The sequence below is a fragment of the Alexandromys fortis genome, unplaced genomic scaffold (genome assembly GCF_014885135.2).
Source record: "Alexandromys fortis isolate MF-2015 unplaced genomic scaffold, M_Fortis_MF-2015_v1.1 scaffold_110, whole genome shotgun sequence".
Classification (NCBI taxonomy): domain Eukaryota; kingdom Metazoa; phylum Chordata; class Mammalia; order Rodentia; family Cricetidae; genus Alexandromys; species Alexandromys fortis.
This window is the reverse complement of record NW_026068014.1, coordinates 548813-574882: the sequence shown is the minus strand read 5'-3', so window position 1 is coordinate 574882 and position 26070 is coordinate 548813. Positions and strand designations below refer to the sequence as shown.

Sequence of the window (26070 nt, the reverse complement as noted above, 5' to 3'; positions counted from 1 at the left end):
CGCTGCAGTCTATTGTTCTGGTCTGAGGCTGTTCAGAAGGCTTCTCAATAGGTTTGACGTGGACAAGATCTATGAAAGCCAAATTGAAATGAATACCACGTGGAAAGCATTAATGGTAAGCGTGGTGCCTTCACTTGCTATTCGGGTGTAGGTATTGCCTGGCAATAAAGTTTTTGTGGCTACCTGTCTTTCACCACTTCCAAATTCTAGAACACAGTCTGCGTCTCTAGGGTTAGTCCCCTCCGCCAGCCAAAGTGATTCCTGAAAACCTGCTTTACGTTCTCAAGAGAGCAACAGCCGGTACACGGTTCCGTCAGTACTCGGTCCTGGGGGCTGCAGCCCCTTTTCTTTCACATGACTGAGGTTCCTCTTCTTCGATTAGACCTGTGGCCTCCTAATGGCGTCTCTTTCGCCCCTTTTTGATGACAATGACTCATTGAATTTGAACAGCAGCTCTAACTACTCTCCCCGAAACCGGGCGGCGACCCAGAAGAAAAGCGAAGGTGTCCGGAAAGCCGTTCTCGCGAGAAGACGACCAACTCTCGCGGTATCTCCCGGGTTCCAGACTCCTTCGCGCAAGGCGGAACCTTCGTGCAGCTCAGCCTCCGCCGACGCCGCCGTTTGGACGGAAGCTCCCGCGGGGCGACCCTCATCCGGCCGCTGCTTCGCGGAAGATGGCGGGGCCCGAGCCTCCGCTGCCGCTGCCGCGAGGAGGCCCAGGCTCCGCTTCGCTCTCCCCGCCCCGGGGAGACCGCACCCTCCTCGTCAGGCACCTGCCGGCCGAGCTGACGGCCGAGGAGAAGGAGGACTTGCTGAAGTACTTCGGGGCGCAGTCGGTGCGCGTCCTGTCCGATAAGGGGCGCCTGGTAAGCGGGAGATGGCCGGGGAGGAGGGCCGGGCCGGGGTGAAGGCGATCTGCGCGTGCGCGGCGTCCCTGGTTCCCTGCTTCTGCTGTGATCACGTCCTTGCGGAGACGGCGGCTACTGCCCAGCCGCTGCCCGACCCAGCACCCCTTTACATGCGGTTTGTGCACCTACCCCCAGACGTGCACCTATTTCTGTTCGAGGGTTATAGACGTCTGAAAAAGGATTCTTTGAAAACTTGCGGTTGTAGAGCAGGCACTACGTTGTTTTCGGAAAAGCGAGTGAGCTAGATGTCGCATGTTTTTGACAGAAAACTTTCCCCAAGGTAACGGTATTTTGAGAGTTGAAAGTCCTTGTGGAACGCTTAGGTGTTTTTTTTTTTTTTCTTGGTGCGGGTGTTTGATTTTTCTACGTTTTTAAAAGGGCAGTGGTGAGCACCTTTAATCCCAGCACTCGGGAGGCAGAGGCAGGCGGATCTCTGTGAGTTCGAGACCAGCCTGGTCTACAAGAGCTAGTTCCAGGACAGGCTTCAAAGCTACAGAGAAACCCTGTCTCGAAAAACCAAATAAACAACAACAACAACAACAAATCCCAGCACTTGGGAGGCAGAGGTAGGTGGATCTCTGTGAGTTCGAGACCAGCCTGGTCTACAAGAGCTAGTTCCAGGACAGGCTTCAAAGCTACAGAGAAACCCTGTCTCGAAAAACCAAATAAACAACAACAACAACAACAACAACAACAACCAGACAGGTTTTAAAGTTTTAGGAGACTTTGATTGTGTACTCAAAATTGAGAATTGCTGATTTAGAAGAAAGACCTCGATATTTGCCCATTTACAGTGTTATGAATTCTAACAAATGGAAATAAAAATATTCTCAGGCTCAGTCTAAATATACTAAGACCATTTCATTTTATTTCAGAAACATACAGCATTTGCTACTTTCCCTAATGAAAAAGCAGCAGTAAAGGTATGCATTTTTCTTTATTACTAAAGCTTTCGGAGATTTCTTTTCCCTTCTTAGGACAGAGTGGAAGGTAATAGTAAACTGTCATTTTCAGAAGCAAAATCATTTGTGTTCCAAGACTTTCCCCAAAAGGCTACAGTTGACTTGGCAGATATTAAAGCTTGTCCAGTGATTAGATACTGAGATATAAGAATCATAGGTTATTAAGCAAGGTAAGGATAACGTCATGTATAATTTTTTAAAAAGAAATTCGAAAGAATATTAGCTAGATAATTATTTGTAATGTATGATACTTTTTTAATATTAAAAGGTATAAATCTAAGGAATCATTTGTAAAGCTGCCACCTTTGAACTAGGCCTCGGATGAGTCATTAAATTTTGAGAAGAAAACAAATTGTTATTTTGGGTTTAGAAAACAGTAAAATTGGGCGTGGAATGTTATAAGTCAGCCAGGCGCTAAATGCAGTGGCAGAAATAAGAATAAAAAACTGGAGTCTCTATATATGTAGAAGAGTGGTAGTAAATTTTGTTTAGGAGGTGACCTAACTGAACTGATTATTTTGAGAAGGCAAAAATATGGTTAGACACATGAAAACTATCTGATTGGGTTGATACACTTAAATAGTGCAGTGGATGTAGAGAAAAATTGGAGCTGGGAAGACTACATGGGATGCTGTTTTAGAGGCCAAGGCAAGAATATGAATCTGAAGAGGGCAATAAGAAAAGTAAGGGAGAGAAGTATATGTATACTTTGCAGAGAAATTGTTTGTGGGTCTTAGACTACAGAAGTAATTCAGAAAAGTGTTGCATAAAATACACAGGGCCTGAGTTGAAATCACAGTTCTACAGAAATAAAGTTTGTAGGTCCTTAGATATGTAGAATTTGACAACAAAAAGAGTAGTTCGGGTTCTTAATTTGTTTTTCATTTTTATTTATTTATATGTGTGTGCATGCACATTTGCCACTACACACATGCGGAGGTCAGAGGACAGGAGTTGGTGTGTCCTTCCACAGCAAGTCTCAGGGATAGAACTAAGATGATACCAGTCTTAACAGCAAGCACTTTTACCCATCTGAGCTATCTTTCTAGCCCTAGTTGAGATCTTTGGACTGATAAACTTATATGACAAAAAAACATGAGGATCTTTACATCGATGTGTAATGAATTCTTATGTTGTCTGTTTATTTTGAGGAATCTTTGGAGTACTTCTGTGAAAATCGTGAACATTTTTAAATATTTTCTTGAGCTGAGCAAGGTTCTTCAAATATATAATTGGCTATGGTGGTCCAAGGGAAGATTAGTCAAGAGATAAAAACAAAACAAAAAAACCTAGAGAAATGTTGTGTTTTAAAAAAAGAAACAAAGGAAGGAAAAGGACTGCAAAACTGAAAAACATGCTATATTGATTGAAAAAGAAATTAGGGAGAGAGTCTGTGATGTGACTACTGAGAAATGAGCATAATTTACTAATCAGGGTTAATCAGCCTTTTTTTTTTCTTTTTTTTTGGAAACAGAATCTCACAATGTGGTCCTGATTGGCCCAGAGCTCACTGTTTAGACCAGGCTGGCATCTGACTCAGAGATGTACCTTGGCACTCTCTCTACCTCTCGAGTTTTGGGCTTAAACTACACCCTGCCCGTACTCTTCAAAACTAGAAATAATGTTTGCTTTTTATAAAACGGGAAAAAAGCAGAAATAGCCCAAATCTTCATCAAGGAATAATACTGTATTTTTAAACTTGTTGTTACAAGTGAGAAGGTTTAAACCATGTCTCAGTTAACAGGCTACAGTCAAACTACACATGAAAAGTATAAATTTTTTCAGTCTTAGTGTGTCATGTATGATGTAAGTAAATGCCCTGTTAAGACTTAGATGTTACTGCATGATGCTAGATTATGACTGCAAATATTTAAAACATGAAAAAAACCAAAAATCTTGAATTCGGCTCCCAGACATATGAGAGATATTAAAGTTGTTAGCATCCATGTTTTGGACTATAATTGTCTGAATGATTTTATATGACTATTATTAGGGAATATAGTTCATGTACCTGAATAAAGATGTAAAACTTAATGTAGATAACATTTTCCCTTGTAGCAAGTCTTCTCTGTACCACAAGCTCCCAAATAATGATATCAAGACTGATAAATTACTAAAGCTCGGCTGAAGTAGCAGTGAAATAATTTTATGGTTGGGGGTAACCACAACATGAGGAAATGTATTAGGGGGTCTCAGCTTATGAGAACCACTAGTCCAAAGAGTAGCTAAAGAAAGACATGAAATAATAGAGGATTGAATTTCATCACTAACAGCTGGATTTAAGATATGAACAGTTAATTTGTAGTAACACATGCAAAGTGGAACATGGGGATACAAATGCTAGGGATAGAGAGTTAAAGTTAACAGTTTTCTCATTTAGTCTCATTTGTCTCAAAGTAGGAATCAAGGTCCTATGCTAAGTTAGGAGAAGAGACTGTGAGGTTATATATTAAGGGGAAAAAAAGTACAGAAATTTCTCTTAGAGATCAGTGCAATTTATGCCAAGATTGTGATATATAATTGTCTGGTGTCAGTAAGGGTCATCTTGAGCTTTTTGTGGTTGAAATTTAGTGTATGACCAGAAGATTTATTATGTTTTTTTTTTAATCTGTGTTCAGCTTAGGTATAAGCAGTTAGCAGAATATTGAAGTCAGATTTCATTTTACTAAAGAACAGTAGGTCGAGAAGTAATAGTAGTAAAATAGCTTGAGAAGGAAGTATGTACAATATTAGTAGTAAAAAAAAACTATAACTTTTGTTCAATTAAGATGACTTAAGTGATTTTTCTTTTGTTGTTGGTTTTTTTTTTGTTGTTGTTGTACCTAAAGGCGTTGACAAGACTTCATCAGCTGAAACTTCTAGGTCATACCTTAGTTGTTGAATTTGCAAAAGAGCAAGATCGAGTTCATTCCCCCTGTCCCACTTCAAATACAGAGAAAAAGAAAAGGTTTGTAGATGTTCATGTTTTACTCCCATTTTGAAAAAATGCCTATGTGTGTGCATGTTTGTCTAGTCATTTTTATACTTAACTGCATTGTTGATTGACAAAATAAGTGGAAAGGCTTAATAAAATGTAGCTCTAGTAAATCTGTAAAGTAAAGCAGTATTTCTGTTTCTAGTTGTGTTGAGGACTGAGTCTTGAGAGATAATAAATAAAGGAAAAAGGAAGTAGGGTGGATGGATTCTACTTTAGTGGAAGGGCAACTATAGGTTAATTATCCATTACCTGCAGTGTTTGGGATAAATAGTATTTTATTTTGAATATTTACAAATGCATGATTAATTAGCTTTGAGATGTTAACCCCAACACTAAACATGGAGTTAATTTGTTTTTTTCTAATAATTTTTTATTACTTTATAAATAATACCATTCAAACTTTCCCCTTCCTCCCCTCCTCCCACTTCCCTCCTGCTCTCTCACTCACCCACCCCCTCCCCTTCCAGTCCTAAGAGCAGGCTGGGTACCCTGCCCTGTGGGAAGTCCAAGGCCCTCCCTCCTCCATCCAGGCTTAGGAAGGTGAGCATCCAAATAGAGTAGGATCCCAAAAAGCCAACATGCAGTAGAGACAAATCCCAGTGCCATTATCATTGGCTTCTCAGTCGGCCCCAATTGTCAGCCACATTCAGAGAGTCCAGTTTGATCCCATGCTCATTCAGTCCCAGTCCAGCTGGCTTTGGTGAGCTCCTATTTGGTGTGCTCAGCCCCACTGTCTCAGTGGGTGGCCCAACCCCTCGTGGTCCTGACTTCCTTGCTCATATTCTCCCTCCTTCTGCTCTTTAGCTGGACCTTGGGAGCTCAGTCCAGTGCTTCAGTGTGGGTCTCTGTCTCTATCTCCATCTGTTGCTGGATGAAGGTTCTATGGTGATATTCAAGATAGTCATCAGTCTGACTACAGGACAAGGCCAGTTCAGGCACCCTCTCCTCTACTGCCCAGGGAACATCCCCATGGACACCTGGGAACCTATCTAGAGCCAAGCCTCTTGCCAAACCCAAAATGGCTCCCTTAATTAAGATATCTTCTTCCTTGCTCCCATATCCGTCCTTCCTCCATCTAAACCATCCCACTCCCCCAAGCTCTCTTCAACCCTTCCCTTCTCCCTTCTCTCTCCCCTCTCCCCTTCCCCCTACCCCACCCCCATCCCCATGCTCCCAACTTTTGCCTGGCAATCTTGTCTGCTTCCAATTTCCAGGGGGATCTATATATGTTTTTCTTTGGGTTTACTTTGTTACTTAGCTTCTCTAGGATCACCAACTATAGGCTCAATGTCCTTTGTTTATGGCTAGAATCCACTAATGAGTGAGTACATACCATATTCATATCTTTGGGTCTGGGTTATCTCACTCAAGATAGTGCTTTCTATTTCCATGCATTTGCATGCAAAATTTGAGTTCATTTGTTTTATATCTGCCTTGTATATGTTGACTGAAAGTAATTTATATAATATTTTTAGTGTGTCCCTGTTTTGTGATCTGTTATATGAGACCACCAGTAGAATTTTCTAATTTGTAACATGTTGCCTCAAACAGTTTCAAACTTCAATAGATTTCAGATTCCAACCTATAGGAATAACACTCTTTATTAGACATAACAGGGTCTCCTGAATAGGCATGGCTTTTTTTTTTTTTTTTCCTTTAGCCTCTCATTTGAGTCCTCTCTTTGCAACATGTCTACCTGTGGATCTTTGCATTTGTTCTCATCTGCTGCTGGAGAAAGTCTCTCTGATGATGGCTGGATTAGGCACTGATAAATGAATATGGCAAGATATCATCAGGAGTCATTTTATTGATATCTATCTGTCTGTCTGTCTGTCTGTCTGTCTGTTTGTCTGTCTATCTATCATCTATTTAATGCCAGTAGTGTTTGATTTTACCCTAGATCCCTGGGCTATGTAGTCTCTGGTTCTTTGTTGTCCAACTAGTATCAGGCATGGGTTCCCTCTTGTGGAGTGGGCCTTAAGTCAAATCAGACATGGTTGGCCACTCCCACAGGTTCTGTACCACCATTGCCCTAGCATATGTTGCAGGCAGAACAGATTGTAGGTCAAAGGTTTTGTGGCTGGGTTGGTGTCCATGTTTGTCTTTCTGAAGCTTGCAGAGTACCTTAGTGCACCAAAGACATTATAATATAGGGGTGAAGTTTCCATGTAGGTAACAGCTCAGTTTCTCCCTCCTTGCTCACTGAGTGTTGTCTTTGGCATTGGGACCCCACTGTCAGTTTGTGAAAAGTCACCCTTCTTCTTAGCAACAGCCTGGGTTGTTTGGGAATTTCTATGGGACCATGTTGGCCAACAACCAGTTGAGTATAACCCAGTTCCTCAGCTGGAATCCCTGTGTGTGACAAAAGATGGCTAGTTGAGACTCCCATGTCCTCCATTACTGAGGTCTTCATTAAGATCACCTCACATTCCAGGAAGTTTCCACTGCACTAGGTTTCCACACCACCCCCAATGATCCCCTAGTTCCATCTGTCTCTTTTCCAACTCTCTCCCTCTACCTCATCTCTTGTAATGTGATTCTTCTACTCTGGTTTCTAGCTGCTCCCAGTACCACCAAATCGCTCCCCTTAAAGTTCAAGGAATCATGCAAAAGAGGTGAGGAGCCAAGGGAGCTCCTAAAATTTGAATGACACTACAAGAACACTGCCCACTAAACCAATTAAGCAGGGCCCTTAGGGGCCCACAGAAACTGAAGCAGCAATCATGTAGTCTTCTATCTTCTACATATATGTTGAGGTTGTTAGCTTGGTGTGTTTGTGATACTCCTAACAGTGGACATGGCGCTGCCTTTTGCCTGCTCTTGGGACCCTTTTCCTCCTACTGGGTTGCCATGTTCAACTTGAATATAACGTTTTTTTCCTTAATTTTTACTATATTTTGTCATATTTGGTTGTTATCTCTTAGAAGACTGTTCTTTCCTAATGAGAGGCAGAAAGAGAGCGGATCCAGAGGGAAGGAGCTGGGAGGAGGAGGAGAGGAAACTATAATCAGGATATATTGTATAAGAAAAAACTCCTACTGATAAAAGCAAATTAAAGAGCAGTATTTTAGTTCCGAGACTAGCCTTTGCAGAGTTTCATTACAGTAGTTAACCTCAATGTAATATGCAAAAAAAATCTTCATCTTCTAGAAACTTGGCTGAATTACAGCAGCCTAGGCCTTTTAATATAAAACCTAATTTTATTAGAATCAGAAATTTAAGAGATGAAGGTGAAAGAAGTAAGGCCCTGCAAGTCTCTAATTTTATGCGTAGATGCACATTAAAAAGACTTGAGTTCCCCAATACAGATGTATAATATAATGTATATTTTTGTTTCCTTGGGATCATTTGGAATTGCCCTACCATGTTCATAAACTGACTAAAATCTAAGTGTAGGGATTAAAATCTAAGTGTAGGGATTAAAATCTAAGTGTAGTTTAATTATGCACTCCTTTTTTTCTCAGTGGTGCTTGTTTGAGAAGTCCTTTAAAGGTTTTTGTGTTTTTCTTTCTTTTTTTTTTTAAATGAAATTGGTTTTGTAATGACGTGTTTGAAAAGCTTTTTCTTTTCTATATACAGTTTCGCATTCTTTCCAAAGATAATATCATTTGTGATTCTCTTTGTTCTAGGTCAGATGACACTGTGGAAGATGATAAAGAGAAGAAAGAACCTGACTTTTTAACAATAGAAAATGGAATTGCACCAAATCATGGGTTTGCATTTTTGTTATTTTTTATTATTCTGTCTTTGTTGTTGTGAGTATACATATATTATACATACATGTTATAAGTAAGATTGTATTTAAAGTCAGCATTTTAATATGTCATGTATAATTTAATGTTTTCAGTTTTGAAGTATGAGGTTTTTTCATTGAATTTAATAAGGCATAAGTCTATTAAAGTGTTCAGGTCTGTAAATGAACTCTGATAAGTGCTCTGGTAAATACTGCTATTTTCTTTAAGGTAATAGGTATATTAAGGAATACGATAAATACATGACATATCATTTGGGCAGTTTTATGTGTTAATAATAGATTATCTAAAGTGAGTTACTGATATGGAATTATTAAAATGTAATAAGCATATTCCTTAATTCATTTTGTTTTGTAGGCTGACTTTTCCTCTGAATTCATGTCTCAAATATATGTACCCACCACCTTCAAGCACAATCCTTGCAAATATAGTAAATGCTTTGGCAAGTGTGCCCAAATTCTATGTACAGGTATGCAGAATCAACTTAACTTTTGCTTATGGGATAAAGTTTATAACTGTGCTGATACTCATAACATTTTTGTAACATAGGAATCTTACGAATTCCAGAGAGACAGTGTTTTATGTAGTGTTTTTAAATGTAATGAATTGTCACATGCTACTCTCAAGTAGTAACTTCATAAATGCAGTGAATGGAGACTGAGGCTACATTTGAAGATGTGATTTGTTATAACTGTTACTGAGTATGACATTGGCTTATGGAAATCCTTTAAGAAAAGGTATTGGTTCAGTAAATGGTTGAGAACCTTGATAATAATACTACTCAGAATTATAAAATATAGGTGCTATATATTTTCTTTCGTCTTTGTTTCATAGTCACAGTAAACTGACAGTTATATGAGAACATTTTCAATAGATTTTTATACTACAAGACCATTATATTCTTAGTGTTAGGAATGAAAATCAATGTATTTGTAGAAATGACTAATATTGTAGGAGGATTAAGGTTCTGAGATACTGGTGCCTCATTTTCTCTTGGTTTAAGAACTGTGAAGGCCAGAGAGTGACTTTAGTTTTTATTGTTAATCAAGTGTGTTTACATGCTAGGTGTGGTAGTACTTGCCTTAAATTCCAGCACTCAGAGTACAGAGGCAGGAGAATCTCTGTGAGTCTAGATCAGCTTGGTCTGTATAGTGAGACTTTCTCAAAACAAAAGAATGTTTTTCCAGATTTTTTTTTTTTTTTGGTATATAAAAAATGTGAGATTAATCATGACATTAATTCTATGTTACTTAAATATTTTGCTACTTTAAGGTGCTTCATCTTATGAATAAAATGAATTTGCCCACACCATTTGGACCTATTACTGCACGACCGCCTATGGTAAGAAATTCTTAGAAATTTTAGGAACCATGGTTTTCTTTTTTCTTTCCTGAGAGGTAAATTTTATCAATTTTGTAATTTCTTCCAGTTTTCTGTTCTTTAATCCCAAGAACCACAAATGATATTATATTAATCTGTAAGTATAAATATAAGATAATTGTATTTAACTGAATTATCTAAAAATTCGTTGCTGTGGTTTTGATCCAAATGCAGCTAGCTTCATTTGGAAAGGATAAGTAAGGTTGCTAAAAGTTGTTCAATAATTTACATAGTAGGGTGTCTGCTCTTGAGGTTATTTCACTGTGATACTATGTATTTATCAGTAATACTAATGCAAAATTATTTTTGCTTTTAACATACAGGTAAACCTGAGTTTTCTTTTTAGTTGGCTACTATTATATGAACTATTAGCTTCCTAACTTTTTATTGTAATACCACCATGTACTTGTTGTTTAGAAAGTAATATTAGATACTGTTAATACAGTAAGTTTATGTCTTGTCATCGCTATTCCATTTCAAATAACAGGGAAGGAGGGATGTTTGAGTCATTCAGAAGACCCAGGTTGTCTTTATTATGTGCCTGTTCATGCTGGTTAGGACATACTGTAGGTCAGAAACAAAGGAAGGATTACATATCAAGTTCTTATGCTCTTATTCCATGGGGTAATTTACATGGTGAACTATAAGGTATTTTTCCAAGTTTTTGATGGCTAGGGAATAAAGAAAACAAAACTGTTACTATCTAGCAGTCTGCTACCACAGATATTCCCTGAATGTATGTTGAATGTATTAAAGAAGAGAAATGAGAGACTCAAGAATTTATCTTGAATGAGATTCTGTTGATGACAGTTAAGAAGTTATACAAAATAGTTTGTCTGTTGTGTAAATATCATTAGTTTACATAGTATCTGTTTTGTTCCTTTAAATAGTATGAGGATTATATGCCATTGCATGCACCCCTTCCACCTACATCGCCTCAACCACCTGAGGAACCTCCCTTGCCAGACGAGGATGAGGATTTATCTAGTAAAGAATCAGAATATGAAAGCAGTGATGAAGAGGACCGGCAGAGGTTTGTGAAGTGACATATTTAATTTTGTTCTGAGAATAAGAATGTGGAAAAGACATGCTCTTCCTATATTTCACATATACTTTATTCAAAATTAGAGTGCATTGAATTGTATCCCAAACCTCCCCAAGATCGTGAACATATATATAGTAGTTCAGTGAATACTAGGGTCTTTGGAAAAATTTTTGGATAAAGAATAATTTTTTTAAGACTTTTTTTTTTTTTTTAGTATTACAGAGTGCAATGGAGCCTCATTATTTATGGTTCCATATTTATTGTTTTGCTTGTTAAAATTTTTGTAGCTCTAAAATTACTTTTTCTTTAAAAAATTTTGAATTTTTTTTCTAACTCAATTTTTCTTTACAAGGCCTTGTTAATAAGGTGTTTCACAGATATGAGTATAAACAATGCTGAAAAATTTTAGTCACTTGACACATAGGATCCCAAATGAGATATAAAGTAGCCAGTTGCTATTCATATCAGCATTATACTGAAGTATCTGAGAGTTAACATCCAAAAACAAAATTTATTTTGGCTTACAGTTTGGGAGGGTACAGTCCATAACCAGCCAAGGTCCCATTTCTTTAGCTCTGTGATTAAACAGTCCATCGTAGCTAAACACAAGAGAGCACAGTAGTACTCAGTTTAGAACTATAAAAACAAAAGAGAAATGAAGACATCATGGTCCCACAGCCTTTTTCAGAGTATATCCTAAGTAACCCAAGGGTCCTCGGGTTCTATCATATTGGGAAATATTTCATGTTCAAATGTTTTAAGCTACGTCTTTCAGGACAATAAATCACACTTTTGTTGACGTAATATTTTATTCACTAATTTGGTATTTGCCGTGACATCATAGAAGATAGCTTCTTAGATAATAAGCATTAATTGGCTTCACATTTTAAACAGCTGAGTGAGTGCCCTGTACTCTTGTCTTCAGAATGATTTCTAGAGGAATCTTACACTTTCTCTACAGAACTTACATGTTAGTACTGCCAATAAATAACTCCCTTCATTGGTTAGCTTGAGATTCTACATGTTTATTTAAAGATTATGTAAAAAAAATTGTCAATTTCTTAGCAATTTTCTGGCATATAATCTAACATTTTCTTTATAAGTCCAAAAGAATAAATGCTTTTTCCTTTGTGAGTGAGGCATGGTGTTGGTCACATGTCACAACTGTAACTCAGTTCTACTCTCCTGTCAGGAAAGCAGCCATGTTTATAGTTGATGAATAGAAGTGGCTGTGTTCCAGCAAAACTTTATGTATATGCAAGAGCAGATAACTAGCTTGATTTGATCCTTGGGCCAACACCCACCTTCAGTGAGTAAGTGATGGGAATCTTAACTAACTACGTAAGAAGTCAGATCTAAGGAAGTATTAGTATGAGCCAGGCCTCAAACAGATTTTGAAAATATGTAACAATTTTACTAAGCCATTGCCCATCTAAGTAGTGACTTTCCTCTCCATGGAAAAATTAAATTGCCGATGGGACTCATACTACCAACTAAGAATAGATAGAATATAGTGGAAGAGAGATATTTAGCAAAGCAGGTAGTTCTTCATAGTAATCTATCTCACTGAGAGCTAGCAGTGCTCTGTTTGGCAGAATATATACAAAAACTGGAATACAGAGAATTCCAAATTGGATACAAAGATTAGTATGTGCAAACTGAAGAGTAGTATAAAATAGTAATTTTATTAACGATTCCCTTAGATAACTTAAAAAAAATTTAGTAGGGGGCTGGAGAGATGGCTCAGTGGTTAAGAGCATTGCCTGCTCTTCCAAAGGTCCTGAGTTCAATTCCCAGCAACCACATGGTGGCTCACAACCACCTGTAAAGAGGTCTGGCGCCCTCTTCTGGCCTTCAGGCATACGGACAGAATATTGTATACATAATAAATAAATATTTAAAAAGTAATTGTAGTGATTCTAATTAGAAATCTGTCATATTTTAGACCAAACTCGATTTAATTTTTATAAGTATATATTTAGAAATTTGGTATGAAATTCTGCCCAAAATTCATCTTGTATCTTAAAAGAGAACAATTTTTTTTTTTTTTTTTTTTTTTTTTTTTTTTTTTTTTTTTTTTTTTTGGTTTTTTGAGACAGGGTTTCTCTGTGGCTTTGGAGCCTGTCCTGGAACTAGCTCTGTAGACCAGGCTGGTCTCGAACTCACAGAGATCCGCAAAACCAGTTTCTAATGCATGTTTTTATTTAGTGATCTTTATTTACATTTTAACAAATAAAGCTTTCCTGGTGATCAGAGTGCAGAACTAAGCCACTAGAGGCCAAGGAGTAGTGGTCCACAGCTTTAATCCCAGGATTCTTGTTTAGTTCAATTGACTCTGAAGAGAAAGAACTCACACAGAGGTGATCCCAGCACTTGGGAATCCCACACCTTTTAATCCCATCACTAGGGAGGTGGCTGACAGAAATATAAGATGAGAAGAGACTGGAGCTCACTGCATTCTGAGGTTTGGTGGAGACAGTTGCAGCCAGAGGACGAAATCTGAGGAGACAGTCTGAAGACAGTGTCATCCCTTTGGTCTGAGCATTGGTAGAGCTAAAAGGTCTCTTCAGTGGCTGGCTGCACTGCTTCTCTGATCCTTCAGCTCTCATGCCCTAATGTCTGACTACAGGTTAGTCAGGATTTATGTATTAAAACCAAATAGAATTTGTGCTACATTTTTATTACTTTCTGGGAACAAAACAATTTTTTTTTTATTGAGAAAAAGAAAAAAAAAAGTTTCTGCCTCCTCCCAGCCTCCCATTTGAACAAAACAATTTTTAAGAAATATATTTAGTTGTCAGATATTTATTAATGTCTTATTATGTGCCTGGTCTTGTTTTAGAAGGTTAGTGTATTTTTGGTGGATAATTTTGATATTGATGTGTAGTTTGAATATTTAAATGTTTGATTTTTGGGGCGGAGGGTTTCAGACAGGGTTTCTCTAGTTTTGGAGCCTGTCCTGGAACTAGCTCTTGTAGACCAGGCTGGTCTCGAACTCACAGAGATCCTCTTGCCCCTGTCTCCCCAGTGCTAGGATTAAAGGTGTGTGCCACCGCTGCCTGGCTAAATGTTTGTATTTTTAATAACATTTTTATTGTGTTTGGTTTGGAGACTTCTAGAAAAAGCCCTAGCTGTTTAGCCCTAGCTGCTAGGAATTTGCTATATATATCTGGCCATGTTCTGTTAGTAAATTAAAATAAAAGGCACAAAATAATACAGTATATTTGTGTGTTTGTAAGTTTTATGGCATTTTATTTGAATATCTGATATTCATAATGAAATTTTTAAATTGGTAATGTAAAATCTGGCCAATATTTTAAAAATAAGATTTAAATGGTACAGGTCAATTTAAGATGTGAATTTTTGTCAAATGGATTATGTGTGTACTGGTGGCTTTAAAGTTAACCTAAATAGTTTTAAATATATTTCTTATTAAAGATAAAAATTATATTCTATAATACCAACTCTTATTTGCCTCCCTGTTTCTCAACAGAATGAACAAACTAATGGAGCTAGCAAATCTTCAGCCCAAAAGACCCAAAGCCACAAAGCCACGCCAAGTGAGAAAAAAGCGAAAATTAAAGGACATGTTGAATATACCTTCATCAACTTCACATAGGTAGCTTTATGTATACTTATGAAATGAAGGTTGTTTGTAGGTGCTTTGTGTATTCACTTAACTCAGGTTATTCTTCAGTCTGACAGTTGTCAATTGATTACTGGTATCGTATACAACTTTTTTTCTGTTACAACTCTGGGCAGTTAATGTTTAGTATGGATCTTATTTGGATATTTTTGTATCTATCACAAAGGAGGTATTAAAAACAGCTCTCTCAGGAATTTATGAAACTTGCAGTTAAAATAGACACGCATATAACATGTTATATCAAAAGGTGGGTGTGGCTAAAGACTAGACTTTTTTTCTAGTAAACAGGTGAAAGTATAGCATATACTATATAGTATGAAATTTCACAGCAGTCAAGTTTTCTAAAAACTTGTATTAAAAAAACTGATCATGGTAGCACACACTTGGTTGGTGACTGGGTTTCTATTTGCCAAACTCACAGAGTTTTTAAAATTCATTTGTTTACCAGCATTTGATAATACTCAGTATTTATTTCAGATTAGCATCTTTTATCAGGCATATTTACTACTTCTTACTAGTGATTGCAGTTTTTAACTTCATTTCACTCTTCTGCGAGTTACATTTTAATAGAAATAATCTTATGTATAAATTATGACATCTTAACCTCTTTCTGTTGATAGGGCATTTCTTTGCGCTTAACTCTTATAGCATTGCAAAATAGTAAAAACACTGTAAGCCACATTTTCTGGTAGCTGTTTTATACAGTAAAAAATGAGCAAATCGGCCAATAATGATAATTATTTAATCTATTATACTCAAGTATTTCATACAACCGGTATAAAAAAGTTACTGAGCAGTTAAACATTTTTATTGACAGAAATTCACTAATTGTTGAGTTGCATACCACATCACTGATTACACAATGTACAATATATACTGCATTAAAAGCACTGCCAGATGATGAGGTATATAGCTGTAATCCTGGCACTTGGGAGAAGGGCGCAGAATGATTAGAAGTCAAAGTAATTCTCTACTATATAAATCAAGCTTAAGCTTATCTTAAATTGACTGGCAAGGTAGTTCCCTGGGTAAAGGTTCCTGTGGCCAGTGATGATAATTAGAATTTGATCCTAAATATCCATATGGTGGAAGAAAATAACTGTCACAGTTTGTCTTCTGATGTAAAAATATTCCCTACCACACATACAAAATACATGTAAAACAAAAAAATCTGCTGTTTAAAATGGTTAAGTCCTAACTTTTTCATTTACCAAATGACTTTAAACTTTGAACATCTTTTTAGTTTCCTCATCTATAAATTAGGTATTTAATAGTATCATTACCAACTATTGAGCTTTATTGGACTACTAACTCTAGTCAGTTTGTGTAGTCCCTAAAATGTATAGAACGTTTTATTTGTCATCATGAGCTTTTTAAAGAATATCTGAAGTAATGTTCTTAGAATTTTATTTTAAATTATAATCATACGTTGTGATTGTTTTTTATTATAAATACTAGTTTGCATCCTGTGCTGTTACCATCAGATGTATTTGACCAACCACAACCTGTAGGTAATAAAAAAATTGAATTCAATATATCTAACAACATGCCAGCGGCATTTAAGAAAGATTTGGAGAAGGAGCAGAATAATGAGGAAAAGAATTCTGGTAAGAGAAATTAGTTATTTCATATACTTTTCAACCTTTTTTTTGATGTTAAAATAAAATTTTGTAATAGTGTTTGTCAGCTTTACTTAAAGTATGCAGTTGCAGACTGAGATTGTAGCTCATTTGATAGAGAACATGCATGGAACTCTGTGTTTAGTCCCCAGTACTTATAAACTGAACATGGTAATGTAGCTTATAATTCCAGTGTTTGTGAAACGAAGGCAGGAGACTCAGAAGTTTGGGGACGTCCTTGGCTAATGGTTGGAGGACAATGTTGAATAAATTAGACTTCATCCAAAATGTAAAAAAAAAAAAATTATCAAACATTAACATATATATGGTTAGGTGAGTCTCAATATCATGGACTAACATTTTCAACTCTTACTTAATAAAACTTAAGCTAAGTGGAAAGATTGTTAATGTTGCTTTTTATTTTCTGGTATTTTGAGATAGGATTCTCTATGCATACCAAAGCAGGTTAAAACCCATGGAGTTCTCCTTTCCCAAGTGCTAAACATCAAGGCTGTGCTTATTAATTCCTTGCTCTTCTTATTAATTTTTTGCAAGTGATAACATCTCCATGAAATTTAGGGTTTTGCTGATTATCGAGGGGTAGGGAGGTTAATGGAATGTTTGTATCCCCAAATGTATCTTTTGTATTTTTTCCAGACTAACATGTTGATACAAATCTTTTAATTTATGTTGAAAGGAGTGAGGCTGTTTAACAGCATTTTGATGTTGCTTTCTGAAATTCTTATAACCATTTTAGATTATCTTGAGTCACTGTATTTGGCTAGAATATTATCAGTTTTATGATTTAACTAATTGCACATTTAGCTTAACATATAGTTACTACTATTTTAGAGTGAGTAGGATAAACAATCAGTTGCTACATACCAATATACACACTCTTATCTAATGTTGAGCATTTTCATCAGATTCCCATTTGGTACATCAAACAGAATATGCTAAAGCTTAATTCATTTTCTTTCCTCTTTTTCCCCTAAGAAGCACTGCAAATCAAGCATTTGATTCTTTAGCTGTTGTTTATATCTGCCTTCATGCTACAATAACAGAACTGAAGGGTCAAAACCAAAGTCTTCCCTTGGCCCACAAAACCCTAAAACACTCTTCTTTGAATATTTATGGGAAAGATTACCCTGCTTCTGTTCTGAAATACTGAGAAACATTAAATTACCAAATGATACTTTTGTAAATTGTAACTAGAAAACAGGAAAAGAAACCTAAAATATGTTTTGAAATATGAAGGGATTTTTGGTTGGATTGTTTTCTTTTGGTTCTATTTTTATGACTGATATTAACGTTGAACTCTTAGATTCACCAGACACTGAACTTGATGACTCAAATACAGGATTTGGAAAAATCTTCCCCAAGCCTAATTTGAACATCACAGAAGAGGTTAAAGACGATTCTGATGAAATGCCTTCAGAATGTATTTCTCGAAGGGAGTTGGAAAAGGGCCGAATTTCTAGAGAAGGTAATATAATGACATAAACCAACTCATAATCCATCTCATATTTTATATCTCATGTCTTTCTGAAATTAGAACTCTACAGGTCATTTACATTAAGATAGACACTTTAGTATCTTTCTAGAATTAGTTTAATGACACTTCTTTCTTTTTTTAAAAAACTCACCTCGTACTGGGGAAGTTCCTTACCATACAGTGTTTGCAGTAAATATTTGGTAATGAGTAAGTCCCACAAGGCTGAAGTTACATACTGTGTATCTAAAAGAGTCGACAAATCATGAGCATAGAATATCTAAAGTAGATACAAGGTCATTATTAAAATACAGTGATTAGAAATCTGAATGTAGGACTTTATATAGCAACATTATTCTTAAAATTGTTTTCATATATTTTAACCATTTTCTATGTGATAAAAACCAGGACTAAGGAAACTACAAAAGAAGCATTTAACTGGGTTATTGTTTTCAGAGCTTTAGACTTCATGATTGCAGAACAAAGACATGGTAGAGGCAACTGAAAGTTCATGTTTGTATTCACAAGCTGTAGGAAGAAAGAATCACAAAGCCTGTTGTCAGTGACACACCTCCTCCAAGGCCACACCTTCTAATTGTTTCTAAACAATTCTGCCAACTGGTGACTTTGTGTTCAAACATAGGAGCTCCTAGCCCCTATTCAAACCAACATATTATGATTTTTTTATTTTAGTATTTTTTAATACCTTTCTTCACAATAATAAGGAATTAGCCTTCAATTAATATCTTTGAATATAAAATCTAGTTTTCCAAAGCAGATAAATATGAGGAACCATAAAGAGGTTTGGAGACCTTTGTCTGAAATTTCTGACTATAAATTTTGAATCCATTATTCCTACATTTGAACATGACAGTGACTAATGAGTTGGGAAATGCATTTTAAGCAGAATAGTTAATACATGGTTTTTATCACATGTTTAGGAGTTTTAGTAAAATGGCTTCTCTTTTATTTTGGTAGAACTCTTCAAGTGGATTGTGGATCAAATTTTTATTCTATATAGTTGAGAAATTTTAAGCAAAGGTTCAATTTTTTAAATAATACAATTCATTTTAGATTTTAATATAAATTTGTGAAATACTGTTATTACTATCTGTTAACATTTTCATAAAGCTTATTTTTTGCCTTTTTAGCAGTTACAGTTGAATGTTATTTTTAAAATTGCTAAAAGTATTTTAATTTTATATCTTTATTTTGCTTTGTTCTTAAAAAGAGATGGAAACCCTTTCAGTTTTCAGAAGTTACGAACCTGGTGAACCAAACTGCCGAATTTATGTAAAGAATTTAGCTAGACAAGTTCAAGAAAAGGTAAGGTGAAATTTGCAATTTGATTTTGTTGTTTTGCTTTCCCCCCTCTGGTTTTCTGAATTGTCTATGTTCTTCTTACCCTTTTTTTTATTATTATTAATTTCAAATTCTAGGACCTTAAATTTATCTTTGGAAGATACGTTGACTTTTCTTCAGAAACACAGCGGATAATGTAAGTGGCAGACATAATTGTAAATTGTGTTTTATCTGTTACAAATTCACCATGTTTTGTTACGCTTGTTTTTTTTTCTTTAGTGCTGAAACTCACATGGTAATTCATTTGTTCTCCTGTGTAAATGTCCTTTTATTCGTCTAGAACAGAAATAGATATATTTCTATGTAAATGAGCAAATAAAAATTTTTAAAATTTTAAATCAGATATTTCCTCCAACTGTTCAATTTTTCCTAGTATGAAAGCTGTATTGACTATATGTAAAGAAATGTTTATTGTTATATTCTGCTAAATAACCTGTATGTACAGGACTTCAGATAAGTTTTCTCTGAAACTCTTGACACTAAAGTATTGTTACTCAGCTTCCTTTTTTTTTTAATTTATTTATTTATTATGTATACAGTGTTCTGTCTGTATGCTTGCTGGACATGAAGAGGGCACCAGACCTCATTACAGATGGTTGTGAGCCACCATGTGGTTGCTGGGAATTGAACTCAGGACCTCTGGAAGAACAGTCAGTGCTCTTAACCTCTGAGCCATCTCTCCAGCCCTTTTAGCTTCCTTTTTTTAAACTTATTCATTTATTTATTTATTTTTATGTTGCCTGAGAACTATGTGGAGATGTGTTCAATGATTTTATTGGCCCATCTCCAAAAATAGGTTTTCTAGTTTGGTCAGAGCTCTGGATTTGTATTTCTAAAATTGGTTTTAGCTATTTAATTTTATTTTATTTCTAAGTGAAATCAATACTTTTAAAATCTTACCTGCCCTGTATGTCATTTGGATATATTTTATGTTCATATGTATAAGTGCATATAAGATATATATTATAAAGATTGTATTTCCAGTATTATCTTGCCTATAATTATAATTTGAGGTAAAAGAAAATATGGATTTAGGAAAAGCTGTAGATCCCCCCATGACTATTTCTTCTGAGAGAAGTAATGTTGAAAAAAATTTCACTGCAGAAGAGAACCCTGATTGCTCTTTGGGCTGACAAGTGAGGGGGACTGATTGGGGGAGGTTGGGGGAGGGGGAGGGAAAGGGGAGGCGGCGGTGGGGAAGAGACAGAAATCTTTAATAAATTAAAAAAAAATAAAAAATAAAAAAAAATTTCACTGCAGAAAAATGCAGGTGGATGGTTACACCAGTTTGTGTGTGTATGCACCTGTATGTGTTTTTACATACCCTCCTCTTTATGTGTTTGTGCTTGAGACAAGTATTTTTATTGGCCTGATACTCACCAACTTGTGAAAATGGTAGTCTGGCTGACCAGTAAATCAGGGGCCATATGTTTCTACCTCCCTGTTTCTGCAATTATAAGCATTACATCACTATGCCCAGCCTTTTCTCTTGTTTCTTTGCATATTTGTTTGTTTTAATGGAGTTTATGAGATTGAAGTTGGGCTCTTGTGCAAAGTAAACACATTTCTATCTGTACTCTTACGAGGCCTGCCAGTTGATACTGTATGGTTTTTTTTCTTTTGTTTGCTTTTTGAGTTTATAATACTGGATCATGTTTTTGTTGTAGTTTGCAATCTCATTTTTATAAACAGCTTTTTGAAATAGTTTTGTGTCCAATTGTTTATATAATTGTGCTGTAGAATAATAGGACACTGGGGGAGTATACTAGGAAGAATGTGTAACATCCCTATGCTTGGAAGAGCCATTCTTTGTCCATGTACCATTAATAAAATGATAGCTTTGAGTATCTAGCAAATCTTCTATCTAATGTAAAAGTTTGTAAATGTTCATAATAATGTAAATTCAATATTGTAAACCAATTACTTAATTAAATTAGTTTCTTAGCCTTTTATTCTTTTTTTAATCACTTAAGTATATAATATTGAACTCATTGAAAGATGTGTGTAAAAAGATGAATTAAAAATTTTTAGCTTGCTTTGTTGTTAGTATAACTATACTAGAACCCTGGATCATAGTAAAACAAGAAATTAAGAGTTTGCTTTTATCCATGCTAGTGATATAATTTTAAAACAATGAGCATAGCACAATTGTTGCTTATTAAGAACAATACAAAATATAATTTTGGAATATCTAATTCAAATATTTTACTAATAGCTCTGTTGTTACATTGAAATAGTAGATTTTTGAATAGTTAAGACCTTTGACTCATGATTTTAATTACTATTTGGTTTTTTTCTTTTACTTCTAGGTTTGATATTCGCTTGATGAAAGAAGGACGCATGAAAGGACAAGCTTTTATTGGACTTCCAAATGAAAAAGCCGCAGCTAAAGCCTTAAAAGAAGCTAATGGCTATGTTCTTTTTGGAAAACCCATGGTGGTTGTATCCTTTAAATCAATCCCTTCTAAAACCCTGGGATTTTTTATAAGTGGGGTATAAATAATTTCAAGTTGTTCTTTATAATAATATCAACAATTGTTATTCAAGGTTGAGTTGTTACTTACAGATCAACATGCATTAGCTCAGTCAGGTGACAAATTTCCTTAATCATTATTGGAAAATATTTAACTTTAGCAATTTAGGGAAAGTTCAGCCAAGTTTATACTTTTATTCAGCTCTAAATTATTTTATGTTAAGGTCAAAACATACTATCTAGAAATATACTTGGAGTCACTGAAGGGATTCAGTATAGAGTTATTGTAATTCACATTTCTACTTTGGAATTTCAGTGACCAAAATACATCTATCATTGCACAGCTGTCGTGTAGTAAAATCAAGTTTTAAATTAGTGAGGGTACAGTTAAGAAATGTGACAGTTATAAAGAAGAGCAGATACTTTGAATTCCTTTCAAATTGTGAACATTATGCATGATTTAGGAAAAATTTTAATGCTATTTTCTATTCTGCATTAGATATTAGGACTGTATAGTATATATTTTTATATATTAGATCTTGATAAAAATAGCACTTTCATGTTCATGATGGGACCCTTAATTTTAATGCATTAGCAGTTTGCTCGATCTGCTAGACCAAAACAAGACTCTAAAGAAGGAAAACGAAAATGATAGGAATGGATAAAGGTAAGTTTGGAGAAAACAGTGGAAGATACGATGATTACTTGGAGTAAAAGCAAGGAAGCATAAAAGTCTTGTGGATTACTACTATTCAGACATATATTATAATTTTTTAATAAAATTTCTGTGTGTATAGTCGATTCTCATTAGCTTCAAAATTGTCACTAGAATAAAATCAGTTTGTATGTAACTTTTAGAGAAAATTTTCTGGATGGAATGTATTGGTTTTTACTTTGTATATATTCCTTGCATGATGTTTTTAATTTTTAACCATTGTTGTAATGACTTGGAGAGCTTGATGAAAACAGGTTGCTGGTCCTTCCCTCCAAGATTTTCTGTGTCAGTAGTTCTGAGGTGGGTGACAGGTAGTCCCATTTGTCCTATGGTTAAGGAGTTTCTCAGCCTTTAGTAATTGCAATACCGAAAGTTACAGTATCTGGGAAGCCAGGACTAATTGGGTATTCTTACTGGCACTGTTCCAGTTGTACTGCCATTGAGTTCGTGAATGACCTTACTGAAAACCGAAGGAAAACAGTTACTAAAATGCTTTAGTGCTAAAAAAAAAAAAAAATGCTTTAGTGCTGTTTATTTAGAATGATCATCAGTTTTTTCAAACATGATTTTGTGGCATAATCTTTTGCAACATATCTTTTGCAACACAGTCACTACTTATGTAAGTGAGTAAATGATTTCAAAGGGTAGAATTAGAGATTTTAAATTATGTTACTTTGAGAAACGAGTGGAAATAATCCATTCAGGATTTTTTGGGGTGTGAGCTAGAGATATTTTACTTTTAGTTATTGTACTCTTAGAACCTGAAAGAACATGTAAAAATAATCGCTCAAAATTGCTGTTGGGGGGGGTATCAAAATAGGAAGATTTGCATACTTTATAATCTCTGTGAGTTTCTTGGAGTATTTAAGCTTACTTTCAAGACAGTCAGATGTCTTAAATACTGTGCAGAAAAAGAATTTTAGTTTGTATTTCAGTAAATCATTTATAAATCTACTGCTACCGATTAGCAAAGAAAATAAACTACATTCTGCTGTTCTTCCTTAGAAGCATTCCTGCGTAAATACTGCTGTAATACTGTCATACAAGTGTATCCTTTCTTGTTGTATCCTTTTTGGGGCAGTGGTTTTGTTTCATTTTCTAGAAATGCTTTGTCTACCATCTATCTAGAGTAAGCAATACATTTTATAATCAAATGAAATATTTCTCAAATTAGTTTTGTAGCTTGAACAAATATTTTACATGCATTTTAGATTGACTATTTAATTTTCTACATTATCATATGATCAAGGAGTTTTGTTCAAGGAAAGTTAGTGAATCAGGTCCCTTACTGTATACATATGCTTTACTACAGAATCTGGTAGTATTTCTTCTATATGTGAATTTCCTCAGTCTACTTCAGGAACATGCTTTCTGTTTCATGGTATATCCCATTTAGGTGTTGTTCTAGTTTCATTTTGTTGCTATGACATACGCTGACAAAAAAACAACTTAGGGATAAAGGGATTTATTTGTGTTACAATTCCAGGTTACAGCTCGTTGTTGTGGGGAAGGCACAGCATGAGTTTATAAAGTGTAATATCCACAGTCGATCAGAAAGAGAATAAACCCATAGATCCTTTCTTGATTAGTCTGAGCTAGTTTTTCCTCTCAGGGTCCCCTTTCCTAAGGAACAGTGCTACCCAAAATTGGCTGAGTCTTAACATCTATCAAGACCACGTTATGCCCTCAGACCAACATAGCCTAGATAGTATTTATTATGACTGTCTTCCCAGGTTATTCGGTGTTTTGTCAAGTTGACAGTAAAACTATCTAGCACAGTTCTAAATAATATGTTCTAAAATTTGACTGGGAAAGGATTTTTTTCTTTAGTAATAAATATATTGAAAACTAATAAGATTTCTACAAAATTCTCAACAGTAGAGTAACATATCACATTGAAAGTCTAACTGAAATGTCTTTGACAATTGGAAGGATTTTCCTTATTCTTGGTCTTTTCAAAACAAAAGTGAAAAATTCTAAAACAAAATTTATATATGTGTGTTCAAATTTTGACATATGTATATATAAATTTGAAAAGAATAACAGATAAGACATGATAGACTTCAGATAGCTTAGTCAGTTTTTTTCTAGAACTAAGAACAATGATTCCAGGCTGTATGATAACTACAATCTCTCTGAACAATCGGTCTCAAATTTTCCTGCATATTTAAATCCTGAGAACTTTAAATTAGGTAATAATGAATTACCTGCTTTCTATCTTAGAGTTTGATTCTAGTGTATTACTAATGTAGAGAGAACCACCATGGAAGAGTTGCTATGTATAAATATTTCTAGACTCTTTATTATAGAGCTAATAAATAAAAATCACTTGGAATAACTTCCAGTAATATATTTTGAATGGTTCCCTTAGTAATAGAAAGGACCACTGAGAAGTTTAGATGATACTTTGTTAAAGTGATTGACCATTGTATACCAACTTAATAAGGCATACAATGTTATTTTAGTGGTAAAATAAAAATCCTCAACATTTTGTGGGAAATGGTGCTAATATAATTGTGTAAAACTACTCGAAATTCTCTTGCCACCCTAATAGTAGAAGCTTTCCAAAACTGAGATTATAGTCACTTGATATATACAATTTAAATATTTAGATTTAAATATTATAAGTAGCAGTTATTTTGTTGTATTGACATGATTCACTAATTTTCTCCATATTAGTATTTGGGCTTTTTAAAGTTAACGAATTGAATTATTTTTAATGGACTTTTATGGTGTTTTAGGTTCCTTCTGAATTCTCTGCCTTTCAAGTATTGTGGAACTATGAGAGAAGAAATTCGTCCTCTGGACTATGAAACTGTGCGTAACAACTTTGAAAGCACTCAGAAATCTCACATTTTCACATTAGTGTTTGGAGATACTTTATAATAGTTTATTGCATATATAATAAATTATTTTTCTTCTCAGCAGTGTCCGTAATTTTTTATTACTTAACCTATTAAGGAAGTGTAACTTAGCAATTAATATAAACTAACTAATTATAAAGTAATTATTATAAATTAATTTTTTAGTACTAGCTATACATTTTCCTTTATACGCCTAATCCTATTTTCCATTCCTACCTATATACAATGCACTTTTACACATATTTTTTAAAAATATTATTTAGGTAATTATTTTAAGAAGAGTTTCAGTTTTTACTGATACTATTGCCTGCTGTTTTGATAATGGTAGATTTGTCTGTTATAAAGTATTAATATTTGTGACCATTTCTAACCTAGAATTTGAATTTTATATCTTTAAAATTAATTTCTGTAGAAATATTGCTGAAAGTTAAAGATGTTTCTCATAGTTAATTCTTTCACTTGATAAAATTAATTTTTAATAGAAGAATTAGATTTTTTTACAAAGGCTTTTATTTGTCTCTCACACACACACACACACACACACACACACACACACATATACCTAAACCTTAGAGCTGTTCTCCAAAGGCTGGTGCCTTCATTGATATGTCCTTGAGAATTATAATTGTTTCCTTTGTTTTTATGGCATTGCAAAATGGGCAGAATAAAATAATTTAATATAGGAATTAAGACCCCTGAGACATGCTGATAATGTTTAGCTTGCCATAAACAGAGAACAAAAAGGAAAATCTTGATCTGATGCTGACAGTAGACAAATACAGTAATTCCTCAGTGAGTCACTAACGATGAGTTGTTAAGATTAAGGTTTAGCTGTACACATGACCTGGATCAGAATGAACTAGTTGGCTGGATGA

The 26070-nt window shown here is 35.0% G+C and overlaps 1 protein-coding gene across 2 annotated transcripts; it reads left to right on the top strand.

Annotated features, from left to right (window-relative positions):
* Positions 1-644: 644 nt before the first annotated feature.
* Rnpc3 (RNA binding region (RNP1, RRM) containing 3) lies at positions 645-25255 on the top strand. Of its 2 annotated transcripts, none has more exons than XM_050162247.1 (15): positions 645-866; positions 1784-1831; positions 4699-4817; positions 8477-8560; positions 8957-9068; positions 9872-9940; positions 10870-11012; positions 14518-14643; positions 16129-16277; positions 17614-17775; positions 19013-19107; positions 19221-19279; positions 21453-21585; positions 22212-22283; positions 25073-25255. In XM_050162247.1, exons 1-14 carry the CDS (start codon positions 675-677, stop codon positions 22266-22268), a joined length of 1548 nt encoding a protein of 515 aa, XP_050018204.1. In that variant the 5' UTR covers positions 645-674; the 3' UTR covers positions 22269-22283; positions 25073-25255. The 2 variants fall into 2 exon arrangements, with proteins under 2 accessions (XP_050018204.1, XP_050018203.1); XM_050162246.1 differs by having other exon boundaries at positions 23337-25255.
* The last annotated feature ends 815 nt before the right edge of the window (positions 25256-26070 follow it).

Coding starts and splice junctions, on each gene's coding strand:
- Rnpc3 (XM_050162247.1), top strand. CDS start 675: ATGGCGGGGCCCGAGCCTCCGCTGCCGCTGCCGCGAGGAGGCCCAGGC. Junction 14,644..16,128: donor CCTTCATCAACTTCACATAG/GTAGCTTTATGT, acceptor TATAAATACTAG/TTTGCATCCTGTGCTGTTAC. Junction 17,776..19,012: donor GGGCCGAATTTCTAGAGAAG/GTAATATAATGA, acceptor GTTCTTAAAAAG/AGATGGAAACCCTTTCAGTT.